The 16,937-nt window shown below is 36.5% G+C and overlaps 2 protein-coding genes across 4 annotated transcripts in view; one reads left to right on the forward strand and one right to left on the reverse strand.

Annotated features, from left to right (window-relative positions):
• The window catches only part of avl9 (AVL9 homolog (S. cerevisiase)), a 700,673-nt gene that overhangs the window by 432,339 nt on the left and 251,397 nt on the right, over positions 1-16,937 (reverse strand). The window lies entirely within an intron of this gene.
• med1 (mediator complex subunit 1) overlaps positions 8,604-16,937 on the forward strand; it is a 108,398-nt gene continuing 100,064 nt past the window's right edge. Inside the window, exons 1-2 of one of the 3 annotated variants that reach the window (XM_042767393.1) lie at positions 8,604-8,759; positions 8,898-9,004. In XM_042767393.1, coding sequence (XP_042623327.1) covers positions 8,938-9,004 — 67 coding nt within the window. In that variant the 5' untranslated portion in view covers positions 8,604-8,759; positions 8,898-8,937. Of the gene's footprint in view, positions 9,005-16,937 lie in introns of all 3 variants that reach the window. The other 2 variants (XM_042767392.1, XM_042767394.1) reach the window with 2 other exon arrangements.

Raw genomic sequence — 16,937 nt, forward strand, 5'->3', positions numbered from 1 at the left:
TTTGATGGTTGTTTTTACTAGGACCACTCCTATGCATTGCCCAATTCTCCTACTCATCTAAAGGCCAGACTCAGTGAAGCTTTGGCTAGAGTGGAGAGTCTAGAGCGGGAGAAGCAAAATGCAAAGGCCCGAGAACGGAGAGCAAAGAAAACCGTAAAGAGTCTTCTGGAAGATCTGAAGGAAAAGAACCTTATAAATGAGGAGTTGAATGAAAGGCTTGACTTCCACTCTGGTAAAATAAATTGATAATACAACCTAGAATTTTATGTTGTTTACACTCTTTGTCAGACTTTATAAAGGTATTATTTCAAGGGAACTTACTAACTTGTTTGTATTAACTGAATTTCAGATCTTCAGATAGACCTCTTTTCAAAGTGGAGCCATGAATACACCAAGGACCAGAGAGAGTTTGCCCTCACACTGCACCTCCATGGTCCGAAAGCATACACTTACCTGAGGGATTCTCTGCATCTTCCGCTGCCACATCCACATACATTGCAACGGTGTAGTACATGTTTTTTTTAATTACACTTTTTAAACATACTGGTTAAAATACTTAAACACTTCAGACCTACACAATGTACAACAAACAGGGAACTGATGTAGAAGTTTTGAGCGTGTATGTGCTATTTTCACTATTTTTTGAAAGTCTTGGAAAAAAGAACAATCTTAGAAAAAAATAAAAAAGTGCCCAAAATAGGGATCCAAGGGTTGAAGCACTTAAATAGCTATTTATTTTCTTTTTTGTAAAGGTGGATGCAATCAGTGGATGCCAAGCCTGGGCTCAACACAATGATGTTGGACATGTTGCAGAGAAGACATAAAGAAGACCCAGCTAAATATGGCTCTGTGGCCCTCATGTTGGATGCCATGGCCATCAAAAAACATGTCCAGTACAATCCCTATACCCAGAAAATGTCTGAATATGTGGATATGGGGAATGGCATGGATGAGACTGATGTAGCCACCGAGGTGCTTGTTTTTTTGTTGGATGGCATTGGGGTTAATTGGTAATTTGAAGTTTCCTGTTGCCTAACTAAGTATGTGTCTGTAGACACACAGAAGGTCCTGGTTGTCCATGCTCTGGAGGAATTGCATGCACGTGGCATAAGAGTGGTCTGCATGACAATGGATGGGCATGCCTCCAATGTCAACATGTTCAACCTGCTCGGGTGACAGCTAAAGGGAAACCCCCATGAGCCGTTAAAAACCTTCTTTGAACATCCAGTGACCGCTGACAGGGTGTTTGTGTTGATGGACGCTTGTCACATGTTGAAACTGGCACGCAACATGTTGCAGGCTTACAGCCCGATAACCAGCACCACTGGAGAAATCAGCTGGTCATACATTGTTGAGCTCAACAATGTCCAAACAAAAGATGGACTGCATGCAGCCAACAAGATAACAAACAAGCATGTCCACTTTGATGGCCAGAAGATGAAGGTGTCCCTGGCTGCACAAAGACTGAGTCGCTCTGTAGTGGTAGCACTGCGCACACTGAGGGACCTTGGTTATTCACAGTTTAAAAACTGTGAAGCAACAGCAGAATTCATTGAGGTAATATAACATGCAAACATTGTTATATAAAACTGCATATTCTGCATGAAATCCAACTCTGTTTATACTTACCTGTAGAGGGAAATCCAAGCAGAGCTGTGTACTAAAATACTTACTTGTTTTATATATTGAAATTAGATTATAATTTGATCTCCATGATACAATACCACTGTTTGGGGTGATATATCAGTTAACAGAGCCTTATGCTTTTTTTTTAGATGATTGACAGGTTGTTTGACATCCTGAACAGCCGCAATCCACGTGCCAAGGAATCTAAAGCTCCTCTGGGTGCTTTGAATTGGACAGAGAGAGTAGAGCTCTTGTTGAGAGGCAGGGAATACTTGCTCAGTTTGGTGATGAAAGATGGCACACCCCTCCACCAAACAAAGAGGTTTTTTTAAAAAATATGAATGGTTTCCATGAAAAGTTCACAACATCATAAGTTAATATGATGCTCTGTTCTCTTGCTAGGCATCGAGTTCATAAGATGCTCTTTCTCTTGTTTGGATCTTTTTTTTGTTTTCTGTTTTTTTTTTTTTTTTTATTCTTTTGTTTATTTTTCAGGTCATACAGCACAGGTGTCAAAAATGGTATGTATGTTTATATGATGTTGCAGTGTGCAAAACCAGAGGCATGAGGTAATGTGAGTCCCTCCTGCTTTAAGGAGAATATCTTGTATTGCACTTTTTCTTATCTGTTTATGATGTTTGTCCCTGCATGTTGGAATCTTCTTGTGTTCAGTGTTTTTCAGGTCATAGAGGTGTCAAATGGTATGTATGACATGTTCTTGTTTTAAGCTCTCCTTGTTCAGTTTTAATATAGTTCCTAGTTGTTCCTGACACTGACTTGTACTCTCAAGAAGCACCCAGTAATTTTGCACCCAGTAGATTTGTACTGCACTTAAATCATTTACCATTCAGGGACTTTATTATACATATAAATACATATAAAATATGTATTGCTGCCGCTATCTCTGTCACCATGTGTTGTGTAACATGTTATGAATATTTGTAGAAAGTCAATTAATGTCTTTCAATAACTGCAATTACTAGGTGCTCTCGAGGTGTCTTGTTTTGCCATGATCTTATTGATGAGATGTTTTCTTTTGAAGGTATCTGTCAGTCATTGGCTTTGTCATCAACATGGACACATTGTTGATGATGATTCCTGACCTGCTCCAAGTTCAGCGTTATGTCTGCACATACCGCTTCAGTCAGGATCACTTGGAGCTTTTGTTCAATTCTGTCAGGGCATCAGGTAGAATTTTCACATTTATAATTAGTTTTTTTAGTCCACGGTCCAGACCGGATAATGGTACCTTCTGAGTGGGCAAATTCTAGTAGAGATTTTTTTTATACCTATACATCCCTAGTTTACAGTATGTTTTTGATGTGATAGACCTCTCAGACTGGTCACCTATTGGTGGCTATTACCTCATGAAGTAACCCACCCCCTAAAGTAAACGCCACATCAGACACCAGTGCGTATCTTTTTATAGCCTACCTGTGGAAGAAACATGGTTATACAGTTATTACCTTACTTACCTTTTATAGCCTACCTGTGGAAGAAACATGGTTATACAGTTATTACCTTACTTACCTTTTATAGTCTACCTGTGGAAGAAACATGGTTATACAGTTATTACCTTACTTACCTTTTATAGCCTACCTGTGGAAGGAAACATGGTTATACAGTTATTACCTTACTTACCTTTTATAGTCTACCTGTGGAAGAAACATGGTTATACAGTTATTACCTTACTTACCTTTTATAGTCTACCTGTGGAAGAAACATGGTTATACAGTTATTACCTTACTTACCTTTTATAGCCTACCCGTGGAAGAAACATGGTTATACAGTTTCCTTACTTACCCTCAGAAGATATATCTATTATGACTCTGACTGTCCTCATTAAACATGTCTGTAATCTAAGTGTGTAAATGTTTTTTATTTTTTTTAGGAGGCTGGAATAACAATCCAACTGCAGGGCAGTTCCAAGGCATTTTCCGCCGTCTGATGGTCCGTTGTGGTGTCTCACCAAGTGGGTCAGGCAACGTGGCAGCACAAGATGAAACTGTGTCCCTATCAGCTGCAGACATGCACTCTGCTTTAATGGCAGAGGAAGAGCTCCTGTCCCCATTTGCAAACATTTCTGTAGTCATATGTGACCACAGTTACCTGCCCACCTGATTCGGTGGTCTTGTGGACAATGCCCTTGTCTACATTTCAGGGTTTGTTGTCAAAAAAATTCTGAAAAAACTGTCCTGTGAGGTGTGCCGTGCAAGCCTCGTCGCAGCTGCTGTACCCTCATCTTTTGACCAGAGCTACCACCTGCTTGAACTTAAAAACAATGGTGGGCTGATGATCCCCTCAGAGGGAACAGTGAAGGTGGTCAGAGCAGCAGAGCGTGTGATTCGACAAAACTCAAAGGAACAAGGTGTCAGTGTGTCCTTCGTCAACCGTTTTGTTCGGGCGGAGATTGGTTCAGAGGATGTGTTCTTACTTGGGGAGCACATTGCAGAAACCCAGTTCGGAATTGAGAACCATCATTTCATGCTTGTGTCATTTGTGGTGTCTGTATTTCACAAAGTAAGGCTGCACCACATTGCAAAATTAAGTACCCTGGAGTTACAGAGTGCCAGCATACGCAAGAAGCTGTGCAAAACAGTTATTTTTCAAGGATTTTAGCTCCCCAGCCCCAGTTGCAAGCCTGACAGGGTAGTGTAAGATGCTGGAATGACCTGGAATTAAAGCAGTTACTTTTCCAGGCCTTTTAAAAAAAAAGTGTTCAGAGCTGGTACAGTATATATGGGAGCTTGTGTGTGTGTGTGTGTGTGTGAGAAAGAGAAATAAATTCAAATGTCAAAAATCAAACTTGTTTCTTTATTAAAATATAAAACTGATTAATTTATACATTTATCAATATGCCATAACCTACCATATGTCTTTGTTAAAGAGCATAATACAAAGTATTTTAGCATGAAAGCAGTATTTTTCAATGTGTGACAGCGTCCTGTATCATAACTAAATCTCTGCCGTTTGTAACAAACCAAACCGTGTGAAAATCCGGTAAAAATTCGGGGAGTTATGATTATTGTAGTTGGGAATACACCTTCCTCAGTAGAAGTAAATGCGGAGGTGGGGGGGCGCATTGGAGACCCATCCAAGATGGCGCCGCGCTGGTACGCCAGCTCCAATAGGTAGCGTCAGTCTATGAGGCATCTACATATATTATGTCTATGTCTATAAACCACAACATTAAATCAGCTTTACCGGAAGTTTACGAGCTGGCTTATCTTTATCAGGGGGCAAGGAAGTCGACCGGAAGTTGAAGTCGGCCGCGTGCCGCCATCTTGTAGCAGAACTTCACTTGCGTTAGCATCCCATTGACTCCCATTCATTTTGGCGTCACTTTGACAGCGAATAACTTTACATCTGAGGCGTTTAAAGACTCCATTTGTCCATTATTTATTTCTAAAGATACACGACAATGTATAAAAGTCTCCATTACCATCTATGTTACATTATGGCCCCGTAGAAACAGTTTTTGTAAAAATAGGCTAACGATTGCGTCATAACCACTCGACTCTCTGTAGCACAGTAGAGAAATTACCGTACAGACAGGAGGAGAAGCTCGCAGGCAATCGGGGAGACGTCAAGAGATATGGCGTACTGGCGTTACATTTTAAAATACTATACAAAATAATTAATCAGAATACTTACTCCTGCTCACTCAGGCCAAAGAACTCCCCGCTCAAGCTCGCCGTCTCTGCAAGATTAACGATGGCAGTTTTGCACTCACAGCTACTAGAAGATTTACATCTGTCAGACAGGTTGCTGACGTCATCAAGCTTAGTTTGAGTCTGCGCGTCAGAAACGGAAGTGCTAAAAATCGCTAAAAATGGGCTTCACTTGTCTCAATTGAGTTCCAATGGGGTCGCTGTGTCCATTTCTTTTACTGTCTATGATCTTTATGCAGAAGTTATAAGCTCCGTGCATATGGTCAATTGGTTACCAGGCAACGCAACAGGTCCTCTCACTGACAAAGGCTCGCCATATTATTCTCTTGTCATGCGCGTCTTCTCCATGTCCATATTTTTTTATAGTGTGTGAATTGTTGTCCAATGTCAAACTTTTTAACTGGAACATAAAACCTGACCTGGACAACAGAACATATTAACTTACTCCATCAATACAAATAATTTAAGTATAGCACTACACAAAAACGTAAACCACAATTCAAAACAGCTCAAAATGGTGTCAGAACAGGCATTTTGTACTCACTACTCCAGTGTTTTATACAATTAAATTTTATTATAAACAGCATACATTAATATTTCATTATTATCAGTTGTTAAACAATTTTGCTATGTAATGGCAGACTCCTATACTAATCAGCAGATACAGTAACGAGATCAACAACTCACCAACAGATATAGTTCATTCACTCAAAATTGTTTGTTTAGTATGCAGCTCAGATAAGTATCGTTATTTCTTCTTTTTGGCGTCTTTAAATAAACTTTTAACAAGTTAAACAACGTTAATCACTCGATTTCTCAGCTTCCTCTCCTCTTTGACCGTTACTGTTCAAAGTATGCGCGCTACAGTTGCACGCGCACTACATTCGGATTTCTTAAAGGGGAAGCGTACCATTATAGATGTTTGTGTTTCTATGATTTTTTAGTCACATGTAATACACTTATTCGGACATTATAAAATATCATATTTATTATATTTGCCTTACTGTATATTCATGTAGGCTGCATTTTTATAGGTTACAAACACACACACACACACACACACACACACACACACACACACACACACACACACATTGTTTTTATTAAAACGTAAGTAATTAACATAATCAAATAAGATCATGCAAGACAAAGTGAATTTCCATTTAAAAATCACAATGTCCAATATGATACAAATCAATAAAAGATCCTACATGAAAAATTTGAATCCCATTAAATAAAACACAATGTCCAATAAGATTCTAAGCATCAAATAAAATCCTACAGGACACAGTAAAATCCCATTAAAATAAACCAGAATGTCCAATAGGATTCTAAGAATCAAATAAAATCCAATAGGGCAAAGTGAAATTCCATTAAAATCAATCAGAATGTCCAATTGGATTCTAAGAATCCAGTAAGATCCAAAAGGATAAACTGAAATTCCAATAGGATTTTTTGACAAGGGAAATAACAATAATCACACCATAAGATAAAACAGAATAAAAAAGGGAAAGAAAAATAAGGATGAGGGTCTTATTCTAACAGCAAAAACAAGTTAAAAGCATATTAAAGTTTCTGGGCATTCCTTAACCATCGTGTAATGAAGAGACTTTGCAAATATCTTTAGTTCATTCTTCCATCCGCTGAAGTGAGGTTTAACCATTAAAAACTTACATCTATGAATATAGTATTTCTACAAAGTAATTAAGTTATTTATCAAAAAGTCTAGGATCTTTTCCTTCAACAATACTCCAACCTTAATTGAGATCACAGTCAAAGGCTGTATTGATATATGTTTGGAATGAAGACAGTTTTGAAATTCCAGACAAAAAGTCTGTACAAGTTCACATTGGAAAAACACATGTTCTACAGTTTCAATATCTTTCTCACAGAACCAGCATGAATGGTTCTCCCAGTTAAATCTTTCATGTAGGAAGTTATTAGATGCTTTGGGACTGTCATAGGTGAATGATGCAGTACTTTTCTGTTGAATTTACATAACATCAGTACACAGACATAGTTTTGTTCCAGTTTTGCTGTGCTCATGTCTTCTTTGTGTCCCCAGCCCAGCAGTCAGATGCATCAGAACAACAAAGCACAACTGTGGTGGCCCAGGCACCTTCAGCAACATTAATGATAATGCAATGTCAGTATTGTAATTAAACTTGACCCATCTGACGTAATTGTTCATGCCAAAGATTTAACAACATTGTCAGTCAGGAGCATATTTAACAGGAGGCACATTTCAGCCGGCTTGATAGTGACTTCAGTAAGTGTGGTTGCCCCTCTTGTTCTTTGTGGGTATAATAATTAGGCTAAGTAATCTCACTCTCTTCCATTTCCCTAACATGAAACTTTTGACTGAAACATGAAAATTTATTGTCTGAATTGTTACTTAATGTGCTGTCATAATTGTTTTTTAGTTTTTGTTTTTGATAATGAACAGGTGCAGTGAAGATATTTAAAGAGACACTATCACTATCTAAAGTACAGAAAGCCGTACATCATCTCTAGGTGCAGTCGCTTACAGTGCAGCCAGCTTCACAAAGACTGTGGGTCTGGTCACCAGGGAAATGGACAACAGGGAGTGATTTTGGGGTTTTACTCCTCAGATGAGCCCTGGCTACTGTAGCTGGGATTGCTTCACAGACGATGGAGGTCTTGAAGAGTAAAGTGTGTGTGCGCACACATTGTGTTTTTACTGTAACAATTATGGTCACTTGCAGTTCATGTGTTTTCAGTGTAGCGTTATATTTTTTTATTTTTTTTATTATTATTATTTTTAAATTTATAATTTTAAATTGTGTAAATTATTTTTTATTTTTGTTTTTTGGTTTATTTGTATATGTTGTTATTTTGCTTAAAATACAAAATTCAACACACAAAATTCTGGTTGAGGTATTATTTTAATAATTTATTTAATATTTCATTTATTTTTCACTGTTAAATATCACAAACATAAGGTTAACTTTCTAAAATGTATGGAATGTTACATTAGCAGTTGTACATTGGTAAAACAAACATGAACAAAAGACAGTATATAATTAACAATACAATATAACCCATGTATATAATTAACAATACAAAACGAAAGTTTGGTGGAGGTGACGTATTTCCGCTCTTGAGTGTAGCTCAACTCGCCCACATGGAGATGACATAATTCTACGGAAAGTGTTGCCCGGACCAACATGGTGGCCGCGTCATTGGTGGAGGTGACGTAATTCTACGGAAAATGTGGCCCGGACCAACATGGCGGCGGCGTCGCTAGTGGAGGTGACGTATTTCCGCTCTTGAGTGGAGCTCCACTCGCCCATACGTCTGCAGCCAGACCCTCTTGAACAAAGTAGTGCTCCAAACTCCTATCCAGTAGGTGGCGGACAATGCACCTTTAGTTGGTTTGCCAACCGCCATTAAACAACAGAAGAAGAAGACGACGAAGAAGACGAAATCGTTACATTCACGGTCAATGTTCTCCATTGTTGTCCGGAGTTATCCACCAGTTTCAGTGCGCTTTGTTCGCTGTCTATTTTAAAGGGGACTGAACTATTTTAACACGGTGGCGTCCTGATGTACTGTTAAGAGCGTTTTTCTGCTTTACAGGTATCGGGTCAACTCTTGTGCTTGTGGTCGAGTTCTGAAGATGGCGGCGGTGCCGAGCAGCAGCCCAGGCGCAAACTCCGAGCGGCTCCGAACGGAGGATGTATCCGGTACGGCACACACAATTCACTTAAAACACTTTTGCCTGTGTAGTCTGTTATGGATTATGCATTGTAACCGCAATGCTGCTGAGTAAACTATGAAAGTACCGTAGTGCCTTTTTGAGACATTGACCATTGGTCAGTGGCGGTTCTACATTGAATTACACCCTGGGCGAGACCCCCCCGCCCGCCCCCCCCCCCCCCCCCAAAAAACCCCACAAATTTTTGCACAAACAGTTATATGTTATTATAACAACATAAGTGAAAGAGAAAATTATATTTATCAATTGCACAAATCCTTCATTAGAATATTTGAAAAACACACTTAAGAGAATCCAGAAAAAAAGTTTTTTGAATTTAGTTTTTTTCATGTCATCACATTGTTTAGAGCATAAGAAACAAATGGTAATTATTATTTTTTTTTTTTGAAAAATTATATTTTATTCATATGTTATGCTATGTCCTCTGTAGTGGACACTAGAACTCAGTTGTTTAAAAAATAAAATGACATGAAATTATATGTATAGGAAAAAACAATGAGATTTTTTTTCAATCACCAATAATGTTTTGGGTTTATGGATTTTATTTTTTTAACCAAAATTTGTATAAAGATGATTCTCAACTATGTTATGACAGATATAATGGAATGAATTGATACACAATTTTACTTTATGCAATGTGTGGGTAAAATTGCCATAAATTAATATTCCCATTCAATGCAATGTGTCTAATTTGCATATTTGCAATCTACAAGCTTATAAATTATAACCTGTTTTTTTTTTCCATTTGAAAACATTAAACATTCTGTGCAAAAAAAAAAAAGGACAGAAAAAAGCATTTAGCGCAGAGTGAATGGAAAAAATATAAGGCACGTACATATACACTCGAGTCGGCATCGTGTTTGCATTTTCACATGTTCTTGCTGGAAAAAAACAAAAACAACGTGTTCATGATCAGATGAAAGTCAACCAAAGCGTTTTTAGCCAGCTGAAAATGCAGGCGCTCTTCTGAAAATGCCTAGCTGTGAACACTTGCGAGCGCTATAAAGGCACTTTGGTTGCTGTGATACAGAATAGCCGCTGAAGCAGGCTAATGTGGCAGACGCATCACGAATGAAATGTTGCATGCATTATTTTAAAAATAAAATAATTGCGTCTCAGAACACGCGCAAATATTAAGCTCTCTCTACATTTCATATATCAATAATATTGATATATCAATTTCATATATCAATATTAACTTCTCCATTGTCGTTCAGTCGTAGTAGATGTAGGATGTGACAGTTGGTCAGTATGGTATTTTCCCCACCTCCTCCCACTGTGATTGGATGGCTGACAGAAAACTGACAGTGATAAGCAGTACGCTTTGTCCAAAGTTAAAGCGCTTTGTTGTGCGGCTGATGTCTTAAAAAAAAAAATTGCGACACTCCCATTGAAAACTGTTGAGAAAATATGCTAGCCTCGAGAAAAAAATGCTTTGGTGGATACACAGCCTTAGTCTGTTAACAATAAAGCCAGCTGCAGAGAAAATGAGTGGTATCTCGCCTCACTAGGGTTACATCTGCGCCTACCTGCAGTAGTGAATGCAGTGTTTTGCTGCTGTTTTTCTTAATTCGACTGGTCATGACGTTCTGGTGTTTGAATTTCATATGATTCCTCATTTTAGTGATAACTCAGTTTCACTTGACAAAGTTTGCGTGCTTCGGATTTATCAGGGATTTACTGCACTTATGGCCAGCTAAGCAACATTTTAGCGAAACTCGAATAGTGTTTTTAATTTTTGAGTAATTATTACAGATAGAATATTCGCATATTTGACTATTCGTGCACACCCCTACGCTGATCATCAACTTTCTCTGTCAAATTTGATCCTGAGTTTATGAATTATGTGATGCAAGCTTGCGCGACCAATGAGAAGATTTGTGCATGCGCTCATCCGAAGCGCGCAAACCCGCGTCTCAGAACACGCGCAAATATTAAGCTCTCTCTGAAGTATTGCCCATCTCAGAACGTGCGCAAATATTAAGCTCTCTCTGGAGTATTGTGTTTGAATGGACAAATTCACACAAAAATTGTCAAAATGTCCGTCTCGGTAAGTATCCTGTAGCAGACACAGCTGGCTAAACGTGCTGGATCAGTGCACTAGATCAGTGCATTCTCTTAAAGTGACAGTCTTAATATTAATCGAACAGCAACAACAAATAAATCACTCCCTGCTCTTGATTGAATAGCTTTTGTTACTTTATTAAAGATTAATCTTTAATTTATACAGTCAAATATCCAATGCTGTATAACATTTGATTACTTTATTCAATTTCTGTACCTAAAAACTAATGCTAGACCTACCTAAAAAACCCCTGAAAAATCACTGTTTATTTTATTTGTATCTTTACTTTTTTGTATTTATTTGTGCTGTTGCTTGTAGTTATAATAATCTTTTTTTCCTTATTTTTATTTGAAAGTATAGTTTTTCCATAAACATAGCACATACCGAACAATACCGAAACCGTGGCTATAAAACCGTGATACAAACCGAACCTTGAAAAAGTTAACCCTTATGCATTGTTGGGGACGTTTTCGTCCACTAGGGGTTAAAGTTGTGTCTTATTTTGGCCACAACTTTCTCTGTGTTTCAGCAAATGGAATGATTTTTGGTGACAAATCTTATTTTGACACACATTTTGGGAAAATGCTTTGAAAATAACGTAACAATACACTGTGGGCAAATTCACTACCCTTTCGTTATGTTCGTGGATGAAAACATCCACTAAATTAAACTGCTGTAAAAATGTATCAGATAAATATTATTTTATAATTTTTTCATAAATCTATTAATCAACCTCAGTACTGATCAAAACTACCAAATGTTTAAATGTTTATCAAAGATTTTTACTAGTTTTTTACTAATTTCATAAATGATGTCACTGATTTGGGAAAAAAAAACAAACACAAAATGACATATTTTCAATATAAAAAAGTTATTTTTGTATTGTTATTTTTTTTTCCTTTTATTGTGGTCTTGGTGTTTTTTTTGATTTTTATCAAATTTTTGTTTGATGCATTGTTAGTTTTTGTGCAGCATTAGATTTAAATTTTTTCTCCCTCATTTATGGTTTGTGACTGTTTTTGCCCCATTGACTTCCATTATAACAACATTTTTTGATTGCAAAGCCGTGACACCATAAAATCATGCATTCTTTATTGTTTGTGGTTTTCCCTTTTGGGAAGAGGTAAAATGTGTTATTTTTTACAGTTGATCATTATGGAGTTATATGGAGTATAACAGCAAATTATAGTGTGTGTGTGTGTGTGTGTGTGTGTGTGTGTGTGTGTGTGAGAAAGACCTTTGTGCACTTACCTTGATGTATCTGAAAAAATCCAAATATGCACCTCAGCTCTCAGAACTACATGGAGTAAACAATAAAAAAAAGAAGTGTGTTTATGCACCTGCTGCCTTTTGATGGTGAAAAGTATGGATGGCCTATGTGTGAAATGCTTGTCTTTTCTTGATGGTAAAGCCAGTTTAAAACCTTAAAATCCTTCAATGATACACTTTTTGATTTTTCTGTAAAAAAATCTACTTTGCACCAGATTAATGAACATAATTTATTATGAACCAAAATGCAATACCAACTTCAAATAAACTGAAGCTCGCCGGAGGAGTCAAGCTGCATAATCATTTCTAAAACTTTGGTACAAGTCAAGCCCTTTCTCGTGTTGCTTGCTGCTCTTCTCACCATCAAATGACCAGCAGGATGGCATGCAAGTGTTTAAATCCACGTACTTTGCTTTTGTTTAGTCTATACTTATCATCACCATTAAAAGGCAGCAGGTCCATAAATACACTTTTGTTTACTCCATGTAGTTCTGAGAGCTGAGGTGTACATTTTGATTTTCTCAAATACATCAAGGTAAGTGCGCAAAGGTCTCTCTCACACACTCTCTCTCTCACACACTCTCTCTCTCAAACACACACACACACACACACACACACACACAATATAATATGCTGTTATACTCCATATAGCTCCATATACAAGTCAGAATCTAAGCTTTTTTTGCACAGGCCTATCTAAAGGGTTAATGGTCCCACCTAGTGATCAACTGTAAAAATAACAAATTTTACCTCTTTCCAACAGGGAAAACCACCAACAATCAAGAATCTCACACACACACACAATATAATATGCTGTTATACTCCATATAGCTCCATATACAAGTCAGGAACTAAGCTTTTTTTGCACAGGCCTATCTAAAGGGTTAATGGTTAATGAAGAGGGTTAAATTTTACCTCTTCCCAACAGGGAAAACCACCAACCATCAATAATGCATGATTTTATGGTGTCATGGCTTTGCAATCAAAAAATATCGTTCTAATGGAAGTCAATGGGGCAAAAACAGCCACGAACAATAATTGAGGGAGAAAAAAATAAAATCTAATGCTGCACAAAAACTAAAAATGCATCAAAGCCAATGTTGTTACTAATCTTTGACATGCCCAAGAATGTGATAAAAAGTAAAAAAAAAAATCCAGCCACAATTACTTTTATATTGAAAATAAGTCATTTTGTTTGTTTGTTTTTCCCCAAATCAGTGACATCATTTATGAACTTGGCAATTAAAGAGTTAAAATCTTGGATTTTTTTAAAACATTTGGTAGTTTTGATCAGGACTGAGGTTGATTAATAGATTTATGCAAAAAAAATGAAAAAAAAAAAAAAATTATCTGATACATTTTTACAGCAGTTTAATTGAGTAGATGTTTTCATCCCGAAAATAACGAAAGGGTAGTTAATTTGAACAGTGCACAAGGGTTAAACCATTCCACCCCTACTATACGGTCTGATCGTCAAGCTCTGACTTGACTGCTCAAAGTATATGGGCAAAATAAACACTTGGGACCCTTCGAACCCAGAACTGTGTAGCCTCCATCGCTTCTGTCCAAGCCACATGGCGTGTCAACATGGTTTAGATACTGTTTTCACGCAGGTGCAGGGAAAAAAAAGTATGGGGCAGTTTGCATGTAGCTCTGCTTCAACTGTGCAATACCCTCACGATGGGCAACCAAAATTCTGACATTTAGAAATTAATCCAACCATCCGATTGCTGCGTCCTTGTGCGGTCTTTGGTCACTTCTGACCAGAGAATTTTATATTTTGAATTTTTAAAAATCGTAGCTTCACTAGAATGTTATGAAACTTGGTGACTTTTATGGCACTTGGTATGTGAACACACAAAAAAAATTGAGGACATGAATTGAAAAAGCTAAGTGGTCATAAAAAATAGGCGCACACATGTTCTTCGGTCAAAAATTACTGACCATAGGAAATGAATGGGAAAAAAAAAATAATGAAAATACAGAACATTTTTGTGCGTAAAATCTACAGATCCCCTACAAGTCTCTATTTTAATCTGAAACAATGCATTACTTGAAAAAAAAAATGTTATACTATTTTCAATGGGGAAAAATTTATCATAATTATTGCATAAATATTAATTAGTACCATGAAATTCTCTCAAGATACAAAAGAAGAAATATTATTGAACAAAAATATATTAGATTGATTTTACTGTAGAAAAAAAGTAACATTGCAGGGTGTCTGGTCACTTTTGACTGTGAAGACCATGAGTGTGACTCTCAAATGAGGGTTAAAGAAAAAATCTTGCCATATCAGTGCAAGTAAAAGTTGTGAAGTTAGTTTATGTAGTTGATAATATTTATAGGTATAAAAATACTTAAATCTAAGCTCACATGTAGTCATGTTTAAAGCTATTGATTCTAAAACGTATTTGTATTGCATATCTTTATATATTTATATTCATTTAAAATAAAAGCTTTATTATTATTGAACTAAACTGGCTTGTGTAATGGATTAAGACTTTATTATATAAATCATATAAAATAATTATAATAAATAATCATCTCTAAAAGCCAGACTATTTTATCTTAAAAGTGCTTTACTATGTAGTGTCCCTTAATTTGGAGCAAGAGAAACTGTGGGAGTGACTTTATTGTGTCTGAGATGTCACTTTGCTCGAAGCTGATTGGTCAAATTTCGGTTTGAGATCTCTAAACCAGAACATAACCTGCCCCAGAACAGGTTAGATTTTAGTAATTGCCGCACATTTTCCGCAGAATTTGGGCTGAGACGTGTCCCGTGACATCATCGCAGTGCGCATTGAGTCAAAGTAAGGTTGTTTCTCAGTTCCAAAAATGGAATGAACAGCCTTGCGTTCTCATCATGACCGATTTACTAGAGCTATATTGGATAAACGAAACGAATGCGGAAGAAATCTGTGCTACTAGTTTGGGGTACGCAACTCAGACCGTTTAATCTGCTCGAGCCGCAGCCGCGGGCTGATCTCGAACATGTGACACTGTTATACACAGCACTGGGAGATACATTGAAGAAAGCAGTCGAATTGGCCACAGAAGCAATAGCATCTCTGTGAAATCTTGTGAGAAGCATTCAAATTCAGCGCAGAATTCTGTTAAAAAAGCTACAGATATCATAACAAACGCCACGATGTGTGGAAACCAGGAAAACATTGCTCAATATACTCACATCTCCACCACCATTCACCATGAATTTAACATAGTAAAACTACAGGAACAACTTGTGGCAGTAATGGTCTAATGTTCGAGTGATTTTAAATGCTTCACACAACTTTTCCCAGCACTTCAAAGCTTTAAGTTTTACCGAATTTGGAAGTTATTTTTAATGTGACGATATTTGTTCATCCTTCATAGGTTTCTCCCTTTTATAAAACGAAAAGTTTCATAATGTAGGAAAGCAAACAATTATTTAAACATAAAAAATATATAAATTACCACTAGTAGATGGCTGCAGAGACCTACTTTGTAGGCCATTTCCACTCCCTAATATTTATTTATTTATTTATTTATTTATTTATTTATTTATTTGTATTAATTAAATTATATTTAGACATTATAAATGACAGTAATATAAGTACGTTTTATCAGATTTAATATATTTGTTACATCTGTAAGACGTCTGCTAAAGATCTGAGAATCATCTGCTGTGTACTCTGATAAATGTTTCAGAAGCAGTTTTACATGCATTCTTATAAATGTCTATTTGACATCTGAAAGGATACATCTTAGAGTTGTATTGCAGATGAGCAAGCACTCTTAAAAATACATCTTGCATATGTGAATGCTGACATGTACATGTGCGATTAGGTGGTGCCACCTACTGTAGAACTTAATTGTCCGTGGTTAATTTTCACTGCAAAACAATAAGAAAATACCGCCAAATTTAAGAGAAGCCACAGCAAAATCAGTCCTATTTTAATCTGAAACAATGCATTACTTGAAAAAAAAAATGTTATACCTATTTTCAATGGGGAAAAATTTATCATAATTATTGCATAAATATTAATTAGTACCATGAAAATTCTCTCAAGATACAAAAGAAGAAATATTATTGAACAAAAATCTATTAGATTGATTTTTACTGTAGAAAAAAAGTAACATTGCAGGGTGTCTGGTCACTTTTTGACTGTGAAGACCATGAGTGTGACTCTCAAATGAGGGTTAAAGAAAAAATCTTGCCATATCAGTGCAAGTAAAAGTTGTGAAGTTAGTTTATGTAGTTTGATAATATTTATAGGTATAAAAATACTTAAATCTAAGCTCACATGTAGTCATGTTTAAAGCTATTGATTCTAAAACGTATTTGTATTGCATATCTTTATATATTTATATTCATTTAAAATAAAAGCTTTATTATTATTGAACTAAACTGGCTTGTGTAATGGATTAAGACTTTATTATATAAATCATATAAAATAATTATAATAAATAATCATCTCTAAAAGCCAGACTATTTTATCTTAAAAGTGCTTTACTATGTAGTGTCCCTTAATTTGGAGCAAGAGAAACTGTGGGAGTGACTTTATTGTGTCTGAGATGTCACTTT

Source organism: Cyprinus carpio, chromosome A12 (genome assembly GCF_018340385.1).
Source record: "Cyprinus carpio isolate SPL01 chromosome A12, ASM1834038v1, whole genome shotgun sequence".
Classification (NCBI taxonomy): Eukaryota; Metazoa; Chordata; class Actinopteri; order Cypriniformes; family Cyprinidae; genus Cyprinus; species Cyprinus carpio.